A 21,497-nucleotide genomic window follows, 5' to 3' on the forward strand; every position below is an offset into this window, starting at 1 on the left:
TTTTTGTTTCACCTCTTCCATATCAGCAAAACGAAGGGCTTTTTTCATCCAGGAAACAAATTAACAAAAAATGTCGCTGGGGACAAGATCGAATGAATAGGGAGGGTGGGGCACAGGGGCCATACTGTTTTGGGTCCAAAACTGCATGGTATGGGAAGGTGCACTCATAAATTCGAAAATCATCCATCATGAAATGGGCAAACACATTGAAGGAGTCTTCAAAAAAATTCACTGCAGCCAAACAGAGCCTTTCACAACAACTCCAGGTGGTACACTGATACAGAGGGGCTCCTAGAACACTCACCTAGCAGGGAAGTCTGTACTACAAGGGGCCTGCCCTCCAGAAGGTAATTCCATTTTGGGGGGATGGTTCTCCCTTGTAAATAAATCTCCATGTGCTTAAGCTATTTCTGTCATAAGATATCATCTTGATGTAAGTCTTCCTCTAGCTGTATGGAGTTCACATGAATAAACAATAAAGATGTAAGTAAGTATATTAGCAGTGGACAGGCAATAAAGTGAGAAAATTAAAATAAAACAGAGCAAGGTAAAAAGGGTCAGGAATGCCAAAAGGGGTTGGAGGGTATGGCCGTGGCAATGGCCTCACTGAGAAGGTAAGATCTGGGAAAAGGTTTGCAGGAGGTGAGGGACAGCTAAGTAAAGAATGTACCAGGCAAAGGGAACAGCAAGAGACAAGGCCCAAATGCAGGAGTGATAGAGGAGTCCCGCCCCCCTCCATGGGGCCCAGTGTGGATGCAGCAGAGAGAGTAGGGAGACAGGGAGGAAGTGGGTAGACAGGATCACAAGGCCCTTCAGGCCCCCGTAAAACCTTCACTGAGAGGCTCCAAACACAGGAGAGATGTCAGCTGACCTACCTTTTACTTTTTAAACAATCGCTCTGGCTACTCTGTTAGGATAGTCTGGAGGGAACAAGAACAGGATCCAGAAGACTCTATAGGAGGCTCTTCTTATATTAACCAAGGCAGGAAAGGGTAAAGTGGGGATGCTATCTGATGACTCTTACTGTTACTCCCTCCCCATCCCATTCCCCATAGCCTGCTTTCCAAACCTTCATTAGTCTCCCCCAAGCTGTACCTCACCTGAGCCCAATTTACCTCAACATTTCTTAATACCCACTCCTCTGTAATTCAGAGATAGACCTGTCTCTGCTTCCTGAATTCTTCCCCCAAAGACCTTTAATTCCATCCCCATAGACGCCCTAAAGTGTCTCGCTTCAAAACACATTCCCATAGTATCTTACATCTTCAATTTCTTCATCATGCCTGTACTTCCCTCCTTAGCCCATTCTCACATTCCCCCGTCTTGATAAAAACCTCTTGTTATTGTTGAGCCAAATGATTCCTTCTCTCTCCTATTTAATGCTAACTCACTTCAGCCGTGGCTAGAAAGTATCTCCATGGCAATGGCGTCCTAGTTACCAACTCTAACAATCTTGCTCCCCACCCTCATGAGCCAAGAGTGCATGACTATCTGCTCTGTCTGACCGCCTTCCTCAAAGTGCTCGTGCTGCCTTCCAGGATCCCTGGTTCTTTCCTTATTTTCTGTCTCTGCTTCCCCATTCCATTCTTCACAAGTGAAAATAGTCCCCAAGATCCTGTCCCCAGAAGCATTCTCATGCTTTTAACCTCGTTGGCCGCGGTCTCACATGAACGCTGTCTGATCTTAGACTGGACTTCTGCATTTCCAACACTTAAAGGACTCTTAGCAACTGAATGTCCCACTCTCTTGAACTTAACAAATTCCCATGGGACTCCAATTATGCAATGACGCTGGTCACATTCTTATTATTACTGATATTATCTCCTCTCCTAAGTTCTGAGTAACCTGAAAGCAGAAACCTTATCATTTATTTATACTGTTAAGCCTCTCAAAAGGCAGAGCCCTTTGCACAAGTAGTATAACTGTAAACTGTAAGCTAAATAAATACACTCTTCAACTCAGCCAACAAGTGCTATCTGAAAAATAAGCTTTTCTTTTTAAGGCATATTTAATCATAAAAGAATGATCTGTCACTGTTTTCTGTAAAAGGCATTATATTTGAACTAGAATTAAAATACTCATTTCCTGAAGTTCTGGCCAGTGTCAATTCAGGAATATTATTTATCTAGATTTTTCAGGAAGGTAAAATCCTAGACACGAATATCCCAGAAACCACAATGTTCAAAGAAAGTTACATTGTTGGCCACTGAATTCTGACTGATAAAAATTTTGAGGAATTTATCAAAAGAGCACTTTTCAATAAAAAGCGCAAAACAAAGCATTGAGATTATTTTTTAACAGGATATAATAAAAAGTGAGGAAAAACCCTGTAGAAAAAAAATTCTTTTCAAGAAACAGCTGGGATATGAGATCAGGGACTTCCAAATCCTTTGTAAATAGCATAGCCAGGCCTGGCTTCCTTTTCAGGTCAGTGGTTTGTAGATCATTATCAGTCATGTGTAAGTAGAAGGAAAAAACAGAAGAAAATTAAAAATCAGGATGTTATTTAAAGGAAAATGGATTAACCACATTTTTCTATACAATGCTGAGAACACAAGGATTCCCTTGTATCTAAACATTTTCAAAAGTGAAAAATTTTTAAATTGCCAATTATTAATAATCTTTGCTTTATACTCCCATCTTTCCTCAGTTGGTTGGGCATCATCCGATAAACTGAAAGGCTGCAGGCTCGATTCCTGGTCAGGGTACATACGTAGGTTGCAGGTTTGGTCCCTGCTTGGGGCACATATGGGAGGCAACTGATCAATGTTTTTCTCTCACATCAATCTCTCTCTCTCCCTCTCTCCCCCTACCCAACTCCTCTCTCTCTAAAAAGCAATGAAAAAAGTCCTCATATGTATCTATTTTATAAATACACTATATATAAAATCAGTAGAAAGAGCACCTGAGAAATCACTCCTCACCTTGATGTCACAAACAGCTTTAAGGATGATAACAATGTCACATCCGCATATCTTGTAATATCCTCTTTTTTAAAAAAATGTGCTAAAATATCCATATAACAAAATTTACCTTCTTAATCATTTTAAGTGTACAGTTCAGTAGCATTATCATTGTGTATTAACTATCACTACCATCCATTCACAGAACTCTTGTCATCTTGCAAAACTATAACTCTGTACCCATTAAACAATAACTCCGCACTCCCTGCCTCCCTCAGCCCCTAGCTATCACCATTCTACTTTTTTATCTCTATGAATTTGACTACTCTAGGTCTCTCATATATGTGAAATTATACAATATTTCTCCTTCTCTGACTTCTTATTTCACTTAGTGTAATGTCCTCAAGATTTATCATGTTGTATATGTATCAGAATTTCCTTCCTTTTAAAGGCTGTATAGTATTCCACTGTGTGATACACCAATTTGTTTATCCATTCTTGCATTAATTAACACTTGGGTTGTTTCCACCTTTTAGCTATTGTGAATAATGCTGCCATGAAAATAGGTGTTTAAATATCTCTTTGTGACCCTACTTTTAATTCTTTTGAATATACCCCCAGAAGTATGATGCTAATATGTTCTTTTATTCCTTCCACACAAACTCAATTCCTTGTAAGTTCAAATTACACATCAAAGTCTAATATGTGTAAAATATAGATGGTATTGATAACTTACTTCCCAACATCCTTTTAAAAATATTTGCTACCTTCTCCATATTCCATTACTTTACATAACTACACAAGCACCAGTAAACTATGCAACAAGCCAAGATATAAAGAGTTCAAAAAGCCAGCGGTAGATTCAGTGAATTTATGGCAGCAGTTAAGAATGTCACCAGTGCAGCATCTGGTAAAGGTAAAGGACTTCATCTGAAGGAGGAGGATGACTGGAAATCAATGTCCAGACCCATACTGAATTCTATGTCTCTGACAAAAAGGGGGCATTCCTGGGCATTACTTTCAGTTATATATAAATTTGTTATTTCTTAAGCAACAAATCAATTTATAGTTCTTGATCTAAAACATTTTAATCATAAAGGTTACTAGTTCTGTCCAACTGCCCAGTAAGGTTTGCCTACAATATACCCATGAAAAAGTTTGTTCTCAGAATAAATGTTTGTTAGCCACCAAAAAGCGTATTCCTTTTATGACTCTGTTTCACCTCCATTCTTTTATTTCAGAAATTATCTAACTTCCACTAAACCAAATCATTGATCAGGCAAAATGTTTTATGAATCTAGTCAATGGCATTTCCACATGTGCTCAATGGTACTCATATTTACTTCCTGAATCAAAGAAAACTACCTAATAGTCACAATAATTTTACTAATTTTAAATGAAGCTAAAACTACCCCACTCCAGTACCCAATGAGCAGAGATGATGTTAATGTGGAGGTGGAGGGGCAGGTGGGAGGCTACAGAGGCACAAACACTGTGCCTGAGCCTTCGTCGGTGCCACAGCACAGTAGGGCCATTTGGACACAAAAAGCATAAGAAGTCATTAGTGAAAAGCCCAATGTACTTAGGTGTAAGACAGTAAGCATTAGAGGAAATAAGGGAATGGGGGAAAAATAATGGTGGGATTTGAAGTGGCCTCAGAGGATAAGATTGTTCTAGAAGGACGGAAAAAAAGAGAAAATTTTGTTGATAAGGAGAATCAAGAAGCCAAGACAGAGAAAGAACAGAAAAGACCCCAAAGTACCAGGATCTAATTCTGAAAAGAGAAATATAGCAGGCTAGTAACGGCTATGTTAGCCATGGCATTCCTGTCTCTGGCCTTGGCAGATAAAACGTGTACTTCATAAATATTCCGAGGGCTGAGAATTGTCCTTTTGTTTTTTAAAATCTACATTTACTTTATGTCTCTCAGGCTTTACTTTTTCCCCCATCCTTAGGCAATTATATCCCACAAACAAATATCTCCATAAGATTCATTTTCAGATAACACTTAGACATCCTTAGGAGCTGACCAATATCAACGTGTGTCATACTCAAGAACTGTACTAATGTATCATCACTATCCACACTTGTATTTTAGTAAACTATCATTCTGGATATGTTTGACAGAACTTCACATAAAGTTCTATTATTTTAATAGTTAACTAATATTGTTTAGTAATAACTGTGATATCGCAAATCAACCCTCAGCATGCATTTTGCTCACTATATGACCCATTTGTTAGCCAGCTTGCTATCTTTTTTCCATATTAAATAAAGTATGTTCCTTGATCTAATTTGTTCACTCTGCATCTAATAATACAACAGTAATTCTGCTCCTATACTGCCTAAAAAAACAGGAACAGACAGAATGAATCTGTGACTTTGCTAAGACAGTTTGCTTATTCAGCTAACTAGACAAACCACCAAGCCAAACGGGCAAGAAAGTACAGTGTAAATGGCCTTACTCAAGTAGAAAATGGGAGTCTCCAATAAAACAATTAACATCCAAATGTAAATGGGGACAATCACAATTTCTGAGATGGGGATCAAAGCTGAATTTCAAGCTCCTTAGTCTTTGGGAAAATGTCCCCAATACAGAAAATAACACTCGCTGGTTCAATGTTGGCCAGCAAAATGTCAGTGAGTTCTTTGCCTTTCCGAGAGTATTTGTGACTGGTATCCGCTGAGAAGTAGTTACAGGTAAAAAAGATAAAGGAGTTTTTCTCTAAGTTTCAATCATTTGATTTTACAGCTGCTTAAACATCTTCATTCCTTGTCTCTGGGATAAAAAAGGAAAAAAGAAACTAAATTAACTATATCTTGTTTCTTTGGTTTGTTTGCTTCTTCCAACTATGTCAAGGCTAGAAATACGACTTTGCATTTTAGGTTGCAAAACTTGAAGTAACTATTACTCTAATTAATCTCAAGAAGAATACATACTTCATGCTCAGAGAAACTTGAGCTAACCTTCCTCCAAGCACACTACAGGAAAAATATGTCAACATGAATTTCAATTTGTAGTCATATGATTAACTTCTCATGTTAATTAGCTGCCAAAATCACAGGCAAGAAGCATTATTCTAAGGTTTCCATTTACTTGTCCTTTAGCTGGGTAGTCTATTCATGCAATCAAAGCGTCATATTTTCAGGCACAATTTGAAACCACTCAGTGGAACACAATTTGGCGGCAGTAGCACATTAATGGTCAATTTATTTCCATGCCAATCCTTATGTTTTAGGAAAGAAAAAGGAACAATAATTTTCTCCATATGTACTCTAACAAGTTAGAAAGTGAACATTTGTGACAATTCTCAGCCTTGTCATAAAATGAAGTATCTTAAATTTGGCAGGAAAAGAAAATGTTAAGGAATATAATTTAACAATTGTAATTAAATGGAAGTTTCTGAAGACAATTCAATATGCACAAACTGTATATATTAGATTATGTTCTTGGAGTGGAATTAGAAAGAAGGTGGTGGCAGAGGCTTTTAATGTCAAGTATTGAATTAGCCAAAAAGTTCATTTACTTTTTTCCATACAATGGCTTTACTAGTGCTTAGCTATCTTTATTTTCATTCAAAACAATTCTATTAGATTGTATTGTGACAGCTGTCATATCAGCATGCATTAAAAAAATAAATCTAAATTCGTGAATTTTTGTGCAGCCATTTAAAACTGAAGATGGGAGAAGATATGCAACATTTTTGGCTTATTATGCTTTATTATTTCAAGAAAGGTAAAAATGCAACTGAAATGCAAAAAAAAAAAAAAAGATTTGTGGTGTATATGGAGAAGGTGCTGTGACTGATCAAACATGTCAGAAGTGGTTTGCAAAATTTCTTGTTACTATTAACATTTTGGCCAAATAATTCTTTGCTGTGGGACTGTCCTATGCACTGGAAGATGTTTAGCAGCATCCCTGGCCTCTACCCATTAGAAGCCAATAGCGGAGAGAGCCGACACACTCAAAATGCTCAAATCAATAAAGTTATGGGAGAAAATGAAAAAATGTGTCTTTCTTTTACAGAAAAAACTAAAGAAACTTCTTGGCCAACCCAATATTTCAAAAGTGCCTGTTGGTTTGTTTTCAATTACATAGTACTTTTTAAGTTAAAAAACAAAGAATCAATGAAGTTTTTTTAAAAACCGAAGGCAGCTTAATTCACAGAAGACAGGGCTTGGACAGTAACAGCATCAGGTAGAGAAGCATCGAGGTAAAGAAGGAAGAAGCGCCAAGATTAGGTTCCAGGAGAGCAAGGGAAGTAACCAGAACCTACAAGTAAACAGAGGTAACTCCAGGTTACGAGGTATCCAACACTACTGTACGGAATTCCAGGAGGAAGAATGTTCTTCTCATCCCCCACTAGCCTCAAAGTTCCTGTGAGTCCCTCAGCCACAGGCCATAATCTGAAAAGTTTCGAGCCACAATTTACTGAATCCTCTGCTGTGAGCTCCGAAAAACAGTACCTGCCACTGCACCAGAAAGGTAGGTGTCAGAACATACCTAGTTACCTCCAAACCCTTCTTTGTGAGCTCACACACAGTTCAAAGCCCCTAAAAAGATGCACGACAAAATCCTCCACTGCTTCCCAGCAAATCTCAACCTTAAGGCTCTAAGGCACTTGGGCAAAAACCCTAAATTCCTCTTCAAACAAATCTCACAAGACATAGAAGGCACTTGTGTCCATTAAATCAGACCAGAGAACAGCACTTTTATTCAAGATAAAACACACACACTTGGAAAAAAAGTTATATGTTATATATACTTTATATATGTTTTATATATGCATGTGTTATATGCCCATGTTTGCACACATACATATATAACCTATATTCATATTCATATTTGCATATACCTGCAAAATATCATTAAAAAATAAATTCATGAAAGAATGCTTGAAGAGTATAATGATATAACTTTTCCATCATATAACATCACCTTTTAAAAATCCTAAACTAAACAAACAATAAATCAATAGACAGATAATAATTGTAAAGTTCAACCACATGGTTCTATTTACAGAAATTTATAAGTTATCTACCTGAAAGTCATCATAAGGGAATAGCAGCATCTCCCTTAAACAATCGTTCAGGATCTGTGTCTTCTTCTGGACAATGACATTTTCATAGTCAAGTGGCTCAATCAGCTTTGGCTTTGCCTGGAAGGTGAAAGAGAAGCACTTGAAACATTCCTATAGAGACATGTAATTTCTTAAGATTAAAGAACTCTATAAATTCTCCTCTATATGTGTTTGTATTATCCAACTTTTCTACAATATAATTAGAGTGTGTTGGTTTTGTTACCAGGAAGAATCAGAAACAATAGAAAAAAGCTGTTTTCAAAGGAAAAGAAGATACTTCATGACACTGTCTATATATAGTCATGCTTGCTTAGTTATTTAAGCACAAAGAAGGCTATGGATTCCGGTGGAACTTCCAGTTGCAACTTGGGTCACCCCTTGCTAGGTCAGTACACCTCCAAGCATTAGGCTCTGCCAGAGCTGTCCACTTAGGGCTCCAGCTATGGTCTGGCAGCGAAGGCTAGATGCCCACACTGGCTGCAGCCATGACCACCCTTTCTTGGCTCAGGGCCTAAAGCATCCACAGGGCTCACTATTTCATATAAGGCTCTAAGGAACACATCTCTGAGTCTTAAAATATCCCTGTCTATCCTGAAATAGTTATAATTTAAATATGTAAGACCTAAACACAGAAAAACCAGGCAAGCAGTGGGAGAAAAATGTACTGCTTAAACCAGAGCCTTTGGGTGAACCTCAGGGGTTAGTGATGGCCATTCCTACCATGCACTGAGAAGAAGAAAGAGGCAACAAGCAAGTGGGGAGAGAAAAGAGATAATATGCCTTTTCTAACTATTCTAAGTTACTCTTCCCAGTAAAAACCTCTTTGCTAGTCATTGCCACAGTGTTTACTGATCACTTCCCACCTGCAAGGCGCTAACTGGGCTAGGTCAGGAATATAGATACACATTCAACTAACTATAGCACAGTATGTCAAATGTTAAAATAGGTATACAGTAGTCCCTCTCTATATCGCGGTTCACTTATAGTGGCCTCACTGTATCGCAGGATTTTAAAAAATATTGTATTTAATTATTTATCTCAGATTTTTTGCAATATTGCAGGATTTTGCGGTACTGTATACGTATGTTGTTAAAGTTACGTAGGTTTAAGAGTGTAGAATAAATGTAAGGTTCCTACTTCGCAAGGGGGTTCTAGAACGTAATACTCGTGATAAGTGAGGGAATACTGTACACATACACAGAGCAAGACTATTTTTTGAAAATATTAATTAAAAAGCACCTGATATAATCTGAACCAATGCTATGTGTATTAAAATGACAATTAAGATAAATATATGTATGTATATATATATATAATATAGAGATGTCTGATATGGAGCACCTAAACTGGATATTGTGACTGAGCTATTACATGTTCCCCAAATCTGTCTCTTTTCCTTCCAAATACAGCTGTACCGCATTTCCCAGCCTCCCCATGGTTAAGTGTAGCCATATGACTGACTGTCTTCTGGCTACTGGCATGTAAGCGGAAGATTTGTAGGAGCACACCCATTGTGTCAGTCCACCCAATATAATGACTCATGACACGGAAGTGCAGCATAAGGGGCTGGCTATATTTCAATACAGAGAGATCCCAAAGTGTGTAACCCTAGAACTGCTTGGGGGTATTTGAGAGATAAGTTATTGCACAAACTGAGAATGCCCCCAAATCATACAGTTCATATGCGAAAGAAATCTGATAGAGGTTTTTCCAATCCTAAAAATTTATTGATGTTACCTGATGTTATGAAGCTAGAGAAAAGGTTTCCAAACTATGATTAATAAAATACAAATTTCAACTAATCATGCTAGAGGAAAGATTAAATGATCTATCCTTGTGCTACAAAATGATAATACAGAATTATGATTATATGAAGAGGTGATCATAGTATGAAGCCAAAAAACGTGGAGAAGAAAGCATTACTGAGTTCTGTCAAGAAGTTATTGATTAAAATATATTGTTTTCCTGTATAATGACATTTATGGTTTGAGTTAACTTTTTAAAATTTGTAATTTGTTGTGATTTCTTCTCAAATTCCGAATATTTATTTCTGTGCCTTATTTTGTATTGATAACTTTGAATCATTGTTCTTAAACAAAGCACCCAAAATTCTAAGCTTCATTGCTCACAAAACATGAATCTGCCCTGATAAGGCCATAAATAGCACACATATTGATGAAATTAAAGGTAGTAGAGTAAAGCGATTATGAAAACTGAGCTGCACAGTTGTTACTGGGCTCCATTAAGTAACTGCCAGTAAAATGCTTGGCAGAGCTTGGCAAACTGTAGGCACATAATAAATATTGCTATTATTATTAAATGCATTGCTTGCATGACAGTGATCTTAGATTTTATTTTTTTTAGTGCCCACATACATTAAATTTTACCAACCTGTTTACAAAAAGTTTCCTGCATCCTCCGGGAACATATGAAATAAAGCAGGCAACAATGGTAGGAGCATATACAAAGAAGAAAAAACAAAGAGCCAAAGACAGAGGAAACTGTACGAGAACAGAGATGACACTGGAATTCAGGGACTGTGCCCAAAATAAACATAAATAGATGCATACATTATAAACTGAATTGAGTATTGATAGTTTGTGTCAGGAAGGACTGAGAAGAACAATAGGGGGACTTAGGGCATACAGAGAAGCACTTCAGACCCACTCCCATTAGGCAAGTTCTACAAGAGCAGCAGGATCTAAGATTCTGGAGGAGGAGACAGGAGCAAGCAGTAAATCTCAATGGATGCTGCTCTGAGAGTGTTATGTGACAGATGGAGAAAGACTCAGCCAGTGAGTCCAGGAGGCCCAGGTCTCACAGAAGGTTTTCTAACAGAGAATCAAAACCTTGGCTTCCATGGAGGAGACCCACAGGCCATGCCTGAGGCCTGGCCATATGATCAGAATGCTGGGGAGAAGGAGCTCACCTCAATGGACAACATATGCATAGGTTATCCCCTGATACTGAGGCCACACTAGCCCCCATCTACTGGTAAAAGCAGCAGGCAGCACAGCAAATTTCCAGTGCATGAGGGTCTCACAGGTACCAAAGAGCACGATCCACATGCCTTCCCATTAGCCTCCCTTTGAGGCTCTCTGAACTCACTCCTATAGCATTTACTGCTGTGGGTCTGGCTGCTCAACATCCATGCAAATTGAAACTCCAGATGCACAGGCAATCAGAAACCAGGGAATCTTTTCTGTGTCAGGAAAATGAGATTCCTCAGAAATGCAGCAGAACTGGAAAGCATTGGACCACAAATGAGTTCAATTTTTGCCAAACACATGTCGTCGTCGTCGTCGTCGTCGTCTTCGGCAGCCGTCCGTCTCGAGAGACGATGGTGTAGCTTCTTAAGAGTCTATCTGCACCGCCGAGAATGGCTGTGCAGTCCAACTCGGGAGTGACATGGTATCTGTCTCCTCCCGTGTTAAATCGACATCTTGTGATGACGCTGGAGTGTGAAGAGACTGGCAAGAAGTACTCAATGTGATGAAAAGCAAGGACCTACAACCAAGATTACTCTATCCAGAAAAGCTATCATTTAGCATGGAAGGGCAGATGAAGTGCTTCCCAGACAAGGTAAAGCTAAATGAGTTTATCATCACCAAGCCATTATTATATGAAATGTCAAAAGGACTTACTTAAGAAAAAGAAGATCAAAACTATGAACACTAAAATGACAACAAACTCACAACTATCAAAAACTGAATCTAAAAAATAAAAACAAAATCCAACTAAGCAAACCAGAATAGGAACAGAATCATAGGTATGGGGATCATGTGGAGGGTTATCAGCTGGAGGGGGAAGAGGGAGAAATGGGGAAATGGTCCAGGGATTAAGAAGCATTATTGGTTGGTACAAAATATACAGGGAGGAGTTAAGAATAATATAGCAAAGGGTGAAGCCAAAGAACTCATATGCATGACCCATGGACATGAACTAACGGGGTAGGCGTTACTGGAGGCAAGGTGGGTACTAGGCAGAGGGGAGCAAAGGGGAAAAATAATTGGGACTAATGTAACAACATAATCAATAAAGTATACTTTAAAAAATTTTGTTAATCCTAAAACTATTCTCTTCCATATTTTTATGTATTGGTAAATAAATGAGATGAATCTACATGCCTATTCTGTGAGATATTGCTAAGCAATATATTTTAGAAACCTTGAGGATACTTTTGATTGCTATATAATGTATCATAATATGGATTAACTTTTATTTACTATTTCTCTCACTGAAAAATTAAAGGCTACTTTTAATTTTTCACTATTAAAAATGATGCCATAATTAACATGCCCATACATATTTTTTCTTATCACCAGTGTTTCTGTAGTATAGAATTGGGGATGCAGAATAATGAAGTCAACAAGTATATAAATCATACATTGTGTAAGTTTTTTTCAAACTTACCTTCAATAAAATTTAGTTGTTTTCTTTGGAGTCTAATACCAAATTATAGTATTATGATGTCTGAGGTTCTCTGGATGTTTGAAATTATTCTTTTTGTTGTTGTTGATTGACTAAATAGTTTATCTATCCATTACATTAAGCTATATTAGTTACTATTCAAATCCTCCATATCCTTAATTGGGTCTACTTTATATGTAAATTTAACTAGGTATGTTAAACTTTTTGATTATAGTTATGAACTCATTTCTATAAACTCTCATATTTTTTATTTATTCCTAAGTAAAACTATAAAAAAATAAAAATAAATTTAAAAAATTAGTAAACCCTAATAAAATATTATCACATTCCTTCTCCAGATTGTTCATCAGTGTGTGTAGGAACAATGGTCTTGGCAGCTCTTTAGGATCATGCTTATTTAAAAGGAGCTGGAGGTTTGGTACCATTAGAACTACAGATCTGCAAATATTAGAACCTAAGAGTATCTGGTCTAGCCCTCTTGTTTCACAGATAGAGAAACAAGGGAGCATGGGAGTTAAGTAACTGTCTCGGATCCCAGGAGGAGTTACTACAAGTCTGGGCCTGGATCCCAAGTGAGGATCCAGGTCGATGCTCTTCCTCTTGGCCTTTACATTTTAATTTTTGCACTTTCATTGGCAATGTGCACAAGCACCTGATATAAAAAAGCTAGAGAGAAACTTATCTAAGCTTGCAACTGAGAAGCAGGCTCAAACCTAAGCATTAAACCATAACAGTGAATGAACTGGACAATGTTTAGAAGAATGACTAACAACTACTAAATTCTCAAATATCTAAATATATTTCTTAAACTGAAATGGGGGCTTATCCTCAGAACAGACTAACATCAAGAATGACATACTTGATAATCTAGTTTTTTTATCTTGTAAACACAGATAAGATGTTTTTATACAGCACTTATACAATCAAGTTTGAGAACTTGTCACTGAATGAAGATTTTGTTTAATTAGGCTTGGCGGCATTACCAAAACTTGAATACTCAGAACCAATCAATTTGATAGAAGAAAAAGAGTCTGCAGTTTTGTATTTGTCAGTTTCATAAATAACTGTGGTTTTCCAAAGTTATTATCCTATTACTAAAATGAACAGAATTAAAGACTATATGAAAAACTGTGAAATCAATAGGATCTAGAAAATGATGTAAGACAAACATAATAATGGAATTTAAGGTAATAATAAAGATAACACCAATTACCAAAAACCGACATAAAGGCTTGCATTTAGTCAGCTGTGCTTATTGGGGATGCTGCAGAGAATGCCAATGAAGAAAGAAAGGCATGACAGAGATTTAGGGGACTCTGTGTCATTGCCCATGGAGCACACAAGCAGAAAGCTTCATGGAATAGTGCAACTGCCTTTGCAAAGACAGTATCTGAGGTGTCATCTATCCTGGCACAAGCATGGCTGAGAGAGGCAAAGAAGGAGAAGAGAGAGGTAACAGATGGAGAGCGTGAAGGGTGGGCTCGGTGTGTGTCTCTCACACACACAACCATCTCAGCTTCTAATTCTGCCTGCCATTTTTTTTACAAGTGAAAACAAAAAGGAAAAAGATTCACTATAGTAGTTGTATAAATAATTCTCTTAAATCTATACTACAGATTCTTTTGCAGTTAACAGTCATCCCCCACATCCCTCAGCCCCTGCCACCACTTTGTAGCATTATGACCTGAAATTCTTAATTCTTCCTATGTCCATAAAAACTATTTTTGGAACTCTGAAATGAGGAGGTCAAGTAATTAAGTTGAAAGGCTCTAAAAGCCAGATTTAGTCAGATTTCAGTACAACTTTCTTAAGCTACTTATTTGAAGAGACTGGTGGTGGGGGATGGAATATTCATAACATAATATCTGGTTCACAAAAGAGTTTCTACATATCTCATGGCCAGCAAGCTATTTCAGAGACCAGTTAAGGGCAGATGTAGGGCGTGATGATTTAATCCTGGTGCCAAAAATGTTTACTATTGTTGGAGTGGTGACAGGTAGATGGGGGTTCATAATACCAGTCCTGTGTTTCTTAAAGTGTGACCCCAGACCAGCAGCATCAGCATCACCTGGAACTTGTTAGAAATATAAATTCACCCAAGACCTACTGAATCTGAAATTCTAGGGATGGAGCCAAGCAGTCTGGGTTTTAACAAAGCCTCCAGTTAATTCTGATATTCACTCAAGCTAAGAACCATTCTATTAATCTATTTTTGTGTATGTCTGAGAATTTCATATTAAAAATATTTTTAAAAAATTCTGACTCCACTGATTATTGGCCATGTGATCTTGGGCAAGTTACTAAATCTCCATATCTGCATCTAAAAGTGGGAAAAGTAAATTTCTCTTAGCACAGGGTTATTTAAGGGTTTCACTACATAGTGTCTTTAAAGGACAGAAACTCAACAAATGGTAGTCATGGGGATCACACATAGTTGTGTCATTCAGACATAAGAGAATTTTAGCCCCTATAACATATACATGGCTTTGCTGGATCACACACACACTAGCTCCTTAAACTTCCAAACTCTATAACCTCCAAACCTCCAAACTCTATAGTTGTATCATCACCATTTCATAGATGAGGAAACTGAAATTCAGAGGGGTTATATGAATTATATTAATTAATTAATTAATTAAGGGGTTATATGAATTAACGAAGGGTCCTGGGCTTGGCTCGCCTGGTTCCAAGCTCAGGGCCATTCCTGTAACCCACTGGCAATAAGCACAATGGAATTTCAGAGTCCTAGGACAGGAAATCCTTCCCCAATCCCTCCAGCTCCCTTCATATAAGAACTAAACACCACTCCATACTGTGATGCTTCAGCCAGCACACCTCAAGGAAAACAGAAGTCTGAGACTCTGCTCTCTGCCCAGGTCTGATATCTGGAAATGTAAGCCACATTGAAGTGCCCAGGCTCCATGATCTCACCAAGGAAGAGAAAAAGCAGAATCCTTTCCTGAAGGAGACTTATTTTCTGTCTCAAGAATATTAAAAATCATATTGCAAAATATTAAATGTTCCCAAAGAACCAGGTTTGAATGCTGGAATTCATATGAATGTCATTATGTAGTACTTAATTTACTTTACCAATAAATAGTTTAAGGATATGATGATCTTTGCAAGAAAAACCCAACCTTACACAATAAAGTTGCACAGTGTTTTTTTTCCAAGTGTACTACAACCATCAAAGGTGATATTGTGGCTGACAAGGAAGAAGTGGTTCTGATAACAGAAGGGGTACTGGCTAAGAGGACAAGAAAGAAGGCTTTTGACTTTGGTCGCCTAAGTTTGCACTTCTGTATGCAAGTACTCACATAAAATGTCAGCTAATATTTAAATTTAGATGAAAAAAAATAGAAACACAGTTTGGCGGCACAATGCCCACATGATATTTAGTCAAGTAGGTTCAATTAGGTGCATTACTTTTTACTTTTTTGGCAATTCAACACATTTGGATATTGGAGATTAAACCTTTGAAGGTGAAAGAAGGAAGACTAAAAGAGAATTATCCTCAGGTCCAGACTTTTCTGAAAGCCCTTTCTGCAACCTATTTCTGGGTCACTATATTCTGCAAAGGGTGGCCAGGACCATGGTGGTGGTAAGTGCGGGTAGCTTTAGCATTATGTCAGAGATGGAATACAACAAAAAGAACATAAAGTACAGCACAGGGAATATAGTCAATAATATTATAATAATTACATATGGTGCCAGGTAGATACTGGACTTAACAGGGGGATCACCTTATAAGTTATATAAATGTCTAACCACCATGCTGTACACCTGAAACTAATATAAAATATTTAGTGGCAACTGTAATTAAAAAATAAAACCAAAAAAGTATGATTCCTGCTATGCAAAAAACACTAAACCATGGTTTCTACTGGGCATATGCACCCCCCGCCCCAATTAGTGAAGGGCACAGAGTGTAAACCTTAGCTACAATATGGCAGAGATGAATAATTACTTAACACACTAGAACAGTGATGCCACAGGAACACACAGTCTATGGGAAAATACAAGGACAGGGTCTGAAAAGGCTTCTTGGAAGTGCTGGCATGTGAGCTGGGGCTCGAAGGATAAAAGGAAATGGCCAAGGAAGAGCAGTGCCCAGGTGTGGAAGCATCCCCAGTGGAAAATATATAGGGCCCAGGACAGGATGAATTTGGGAATCTGTAGGATATGAGGCCAGCAAATAAGTTCAGGGCCAGCCTCTAAGAGTCATGTAGGCCATGCTTTGCCTTCTCTGCATAGAGAGAGCATTTAAGCAGGAAGTTAATAACTCTACCTGTGTTTTGAAAAAAACAAAACCAAACAAAAACCAGTCAGGTAGCACACTGAAGTCTGGCTCAGAATAAGGAAAGACTGAATGCCATAAGCTGACCTGGGCAGTCCAGATAACTTTCGGAGATGAGATGTCTAGAGGGCAGACACTACTATTATCTCCATCTGATAGAAACACAATCTTGGCTTAGAAATGTCAAATGGTGTTTAAAAGACAGAACCCAGGGCCCCTTTGCACCACTCACTTCTGCTTCTCCCTCAATAGTGACAACTCCCAAGAGCAAGGAGATCCCAAAACAGAACTACAGACTGGCTCCTCCCCAAGAACCTGGGGCAAAGCCCTCAGAGACCTGCCAGTAAGTGGCACATAGACTTGTCTGGAAATCAAGCACTAAAAACTTCTAAAGCCTCAAAATAAAATATCACTCTGGGAGAAATGTAGGTCTAGCTATACCACCTTACAGGGATATTTCAAACTTCTGGAAAGTTGAGGATAAACAATAATTTCCAAGCCTTCTTGGTTCCAAAGTTATACTCATAGTCATATGTCACCTCTAGGCTCAAGACAAGGCTTCTTGCCTCTCCTGTGTACTATTCCCTCCTAACTCCAAATTCTGCTGCCACTTTTATTTATTTCCAGGTTGGTCAACACATTTCACCTGTGTTACTCACTTACATTGGGTGAAAAGTCAACAACCCCTGTTTTGCAGCTACTACAACTCAAAACTCAAAACAATTTTGAATAAAGCAAGCTTAGAACCTAAAAGTAAAATTCTGGTCTTGACCTGACTCCATCACAGATTATTCTGGGATCAACACTAATAACCCTGAAACATTATCCCGAGAAGAGACCTTAAAGATTATTTACTACATGCTTCTTATTTTATGTATTTAATAAGCTTAAAATAGTGTCTGGCACAAAGCAAGGCACTATATCCTTTTCCCCATTTTATTATTATGTCCTCCCTGGATAAAAGACAAAGAAAACAATTGGCATTACTTTGTTATAAAAAACAGTGACCAGCCATTCTACTTTCACATTGATGATAGTCATGAGCAAAGAAACACGCAAGAGCAGGATGGATTTTCATGTTCTATACAAGCAAAAAGCCCAGAAGGTAAGAGTGGCTCAGCACTGCAATGAGACAGTGACACAAGCTGTAGAAGCCCCTTCTCTAGGATAGTTTTCATGCTGGCAAGCTTATTAAATTCACCCTGACGCTATCAAGCATGTACTCTCCAAAGGTTCCGTCCACCAACCACTCCACAAAGTATGTGTGCAACTTTGGGGCCTCATTCATGCAAAATTCATATGAACAGTCGGGGGATCCTATACATTCTGTAAAAGAGGGCTAGACCTGTTTTAAGTGCTCAAAAATCAAGGACGTGTCCTTGCTGGAGCTGATGCTGATTTAAATGCTGTCTGCGTTAGTGGGAAAGGATGGGTGAGATTAACTCCCCTGTGCCTAACAAGTACCATGTAAAAAGCATTTCTGAGGCGGAAAGCCCCTCCTTACCCAGACTTGAGTGCCTGAGGAGACAGGGAGGCTGCTGGTCTCCCCAATGCACTCTTTGGTAAGTCTGGCAAATCTCAGTGCTTATAAATATGGGTCTAATGAACAAAAGAATAAACAAATGAAGGAGAAAATCGAAAAGCCTAGTGAAGGCTTATGACTCTAAATAAGTAAAATTTCCTGTGTTTTTTTTTTTTTTTTTTGTCACCTGGGAATATGTCACTATACAAACCTTGCAGTACTCAATATTTTAAAAACAAAGAAAATACTTATTAAGTATCACCAAGGTGGTTAGTATCATTAATTGTTTCTAAAGACATATATAGGGATGTAGGAAAACCTGTAGGGCAGAAGGGCTTGAAGCGTATAATTAATTAATTTAATCACCGACATCCAAAGTGTTATAGGATATTGGCAACGGCATGATCATTGCCCATAAGCCTCAGGGTTGCGTCTTAATTCACTTCTGCTATTTCTAAAGGAAAGAGAACTTTAGAGAGAGAAAAGCTCTTCCCAGGTTATGCACTGTGCAACCAGAAGCCCAGTCTTCTCCTCCTTTCTACAATACAATGGAACACATGCTGCCTTCTCATGTAGTCAGTTAGCTAATCATCTGTTCATTCAAATATCTAAATATGAACTCAGATTTGGTTTTTAACGCTGGAAGATCCCAGAAAAATAACAAATAGGAAAGGTGTCTCTTAAAAAAAACTTTCCAAAAACTACCTAATGAGTATATCTAACACGTGAATATTCAGCTCTTTTCTATCTTCAGATCTTTCAGCATTCAAAATTCCCCACATAAGACCTGTGCTGCAGTCTTTACCTGACTCTTAAAAGTAACTCAATGAAAGGACAACACAAATGATACATCCTCAGTCATTCCTGACTCTTTGAGGCCACACCCTTTTCCTCTAAATTGTTGGGCAGTAACAATTAGAATAAATTATTTCCAGGAATTGCTTTAGAGTTTGGGGAGAGGGGAAAAAATAGGGATTCAAATATAAGCTGGGTAACTAACTTGTAGACATCAAGAATATCCTGATTGTTCCTCTATTAGTCACTCACAGCCCACAGAGGCATTTTTCCATTGGGTTGGCAGTGAGCCTGGATAGGAACAGGGAAGTATCACCATGTACTTCCTCCCCCCGCTTACGGTAACAATGAGAGGACAACACCTACATAGGTGCCTCTAAGTTGAATACTGCAGCCTCTGAAACTTTGTAATGTCCAAACACATACTTCTCTTAGAAACACTCACTGACTTTACCTTGCACAGAACATGAAGCCACTCACTAAGGGCAACCTTAACCTTGTCCTGACAGAGGGGAAAGAAGCACCATTGCCAGTAAGTGCCTAGAGGAAACTTCTTACAGAAGTTCTATAGAACAAGTACTTCTAACTTGTATAAGTGCTTTAAGCTATATTTACTAGTACATTCACTGTTAATCATTCACAGCCCACAAAGTCATTTTTCAGTGACTGTACATTGTAATAATTGCAAAGAACTGAAAACAAATTGAATAACCATCAAATTATGATCAGCTATAAAATGGAATAATATACAGCCATTAAAAATGGCATAAATCTATATACAGTGACAAAGAAAGATGTTCTTGATATGTTCTGGGAGAAAATTAATGCAGAAATCTATAATATTAGCACATTTTCCAAAAACACACACACAATGTTAAATTTTTTATATACACAAGAGAAAATCTGGAAGTATATACACCGAGTAATTAATAGTGGGCACTTTTGGAGAGTAAAGGGCACTTTATTTTTCCATCTTTCTACACTATTTATATTTCTTATTATATGCATTAACTACTTTTGTGCTTTCTAAAACTATGCAATATTTCCCCCCCCCAAGGACTGCTTGTCTAAAAATTAGCAGAAATTAATTTCAAAATGCTATCTCTTGAATAAAGTTAAGTTACACTTAAATGTTATAGTCCTGGCCGGATAACTCAGTTGGTGAGATTGTTGTCCCAATATGCCAAGGTTGTGGATTCCATTCCATCCCCAGTCAGGGCACATACAGAACCAACCAATGAATGCATAAATAAGTGGAACAATAAATCAATATTTCTCTTTCTCTCTCTCAAATCAATAAAAATAAATTAAATAAATAAACATTATAGACTTGGGAATTCTCACTGAGTATGTGGGTTGCTGACATAATAACTAGCAATACAAGAAAGAGATCCCGTGGCTGTCTGGGCATACTTATTGAAAACCGTTTTGGAAAAAAGTTGTATTCCAAGCAGTTGTTGAATTCTCACTTGCTGCAGGCAGTGATCAACACGGGTAAGGAGATCTGTCCTGGGCAGAGGCCCTACTTAAATATCCTTGCTTCTCTTATCTGATATTAGCTCTTTTTATCATGCTTCCCTATGGAAGAAGAGAAACACTATCAGATAAGGAAAAGTTTCTTGTTCACTGTTGCCTTCACTGCTGCCTCATACCTCTCTGCAGCTGCACAGAGCCAGAGCTCTCCATGCTGCCAAAAACTCCTAAGCCCTGATGAACATCCACTCCAGGTGCAGCTGCAGCCAGCACAGCCTTATCCATTACAGTGGGAAAAAATCTCTCCATGTGAATGCTTGGAGTGGAGTGAGATTTGATCTAAACAAATAACTGGGATATGAGCAACTGATTTTTTTATTTTTTAGCTCTAGAAAGAAAAACGTTTTTTACAGTCACCTGTGGAATTAAAAACTCACACAACACCTTTTACAGGGTATTTAATCATCTGGACAAATATGTCTACACATCTGAAGAATCACTGACAGAAGATTTTTAAGATTCACAAGAGACCCCAAACCATACAACTTCCTGCAATTAAATCTATATAGCATAGACTTACCGTCAAGATGGAGGAGTAGGCAGACATGCTTCGCCTTCTTGCGCAACCATGAGAAGGATCACAACTAACCTCAAAACAAACAACACCCAGAACTGCCAGAAAATCAAACTGTATGGTAGGTAGTCCAACCACCAGGGATTTAAAGAAGCCATATTCATCCAGAGGGGTATAGGAGGGGCAAAGCCGAGGAGCCAGGGAGGAGAGAACGCAGTGTAGTGGCAGCAAGGTGGTGGCAGAGGTCCCATATTCACATGTGGTGAATAAAATTCGGGAGGTATATACCTTGGAAGCAAGCTATCATGTGGAAGGTTATCGGGGCGAAGAGGAAAGGGGGAGAATGAGGGAAAAGGTACGGGGATTAAGAAGCATAACTGGTAGGTACAAAATAGACGGGGATGTTAAGAATAGTATAGGA

At 38.1% G+C, this 21,497-nt stretch overlaps 1 protein-coding gene across 17 annotated transcripts in view; it reads right to left on the reverse strand.

Moving 5' to 3' along the window:
- Nucleotides 1–21,497, reverse strand: part of DOCK9 (dedicator of cytokinesis 9) — a 360,039-nt gene that overhangs the window by 195,676 nt on the left and 142,866 nt on the right. For all 17 annotated transcript variants that reach the window (XM_090258025.1, XM_090258022.1, XM_090258018.1 and 14 more), the window contains exon 2: nucleotides 7,946–8,062. In XM_090258025.1, the coding sequence (XP_090114151.1) occupies nucleotides 7,946–8,062 (117 nt within the window). The remainder of the gene's footprint in view (nucleotides 1–7,945; nucleotides 8,063–21,497) is intronic.

This window comes from Furipterus horrens, unplaced genomic scaffold (genome assembly GCF_987537825.1).
Source record: "Furipterus horrens unplaced genomic scaffold, mFurHor1.1.pri manual_scaffold_12, whole genome shotgun sequence".
NCBI classification, from domain to species: Eukaryota; Metazoa; Chordata; class Mammalia; order Chiroptera; family Furipteridae; genus Furipterus; species Furipterus horrens.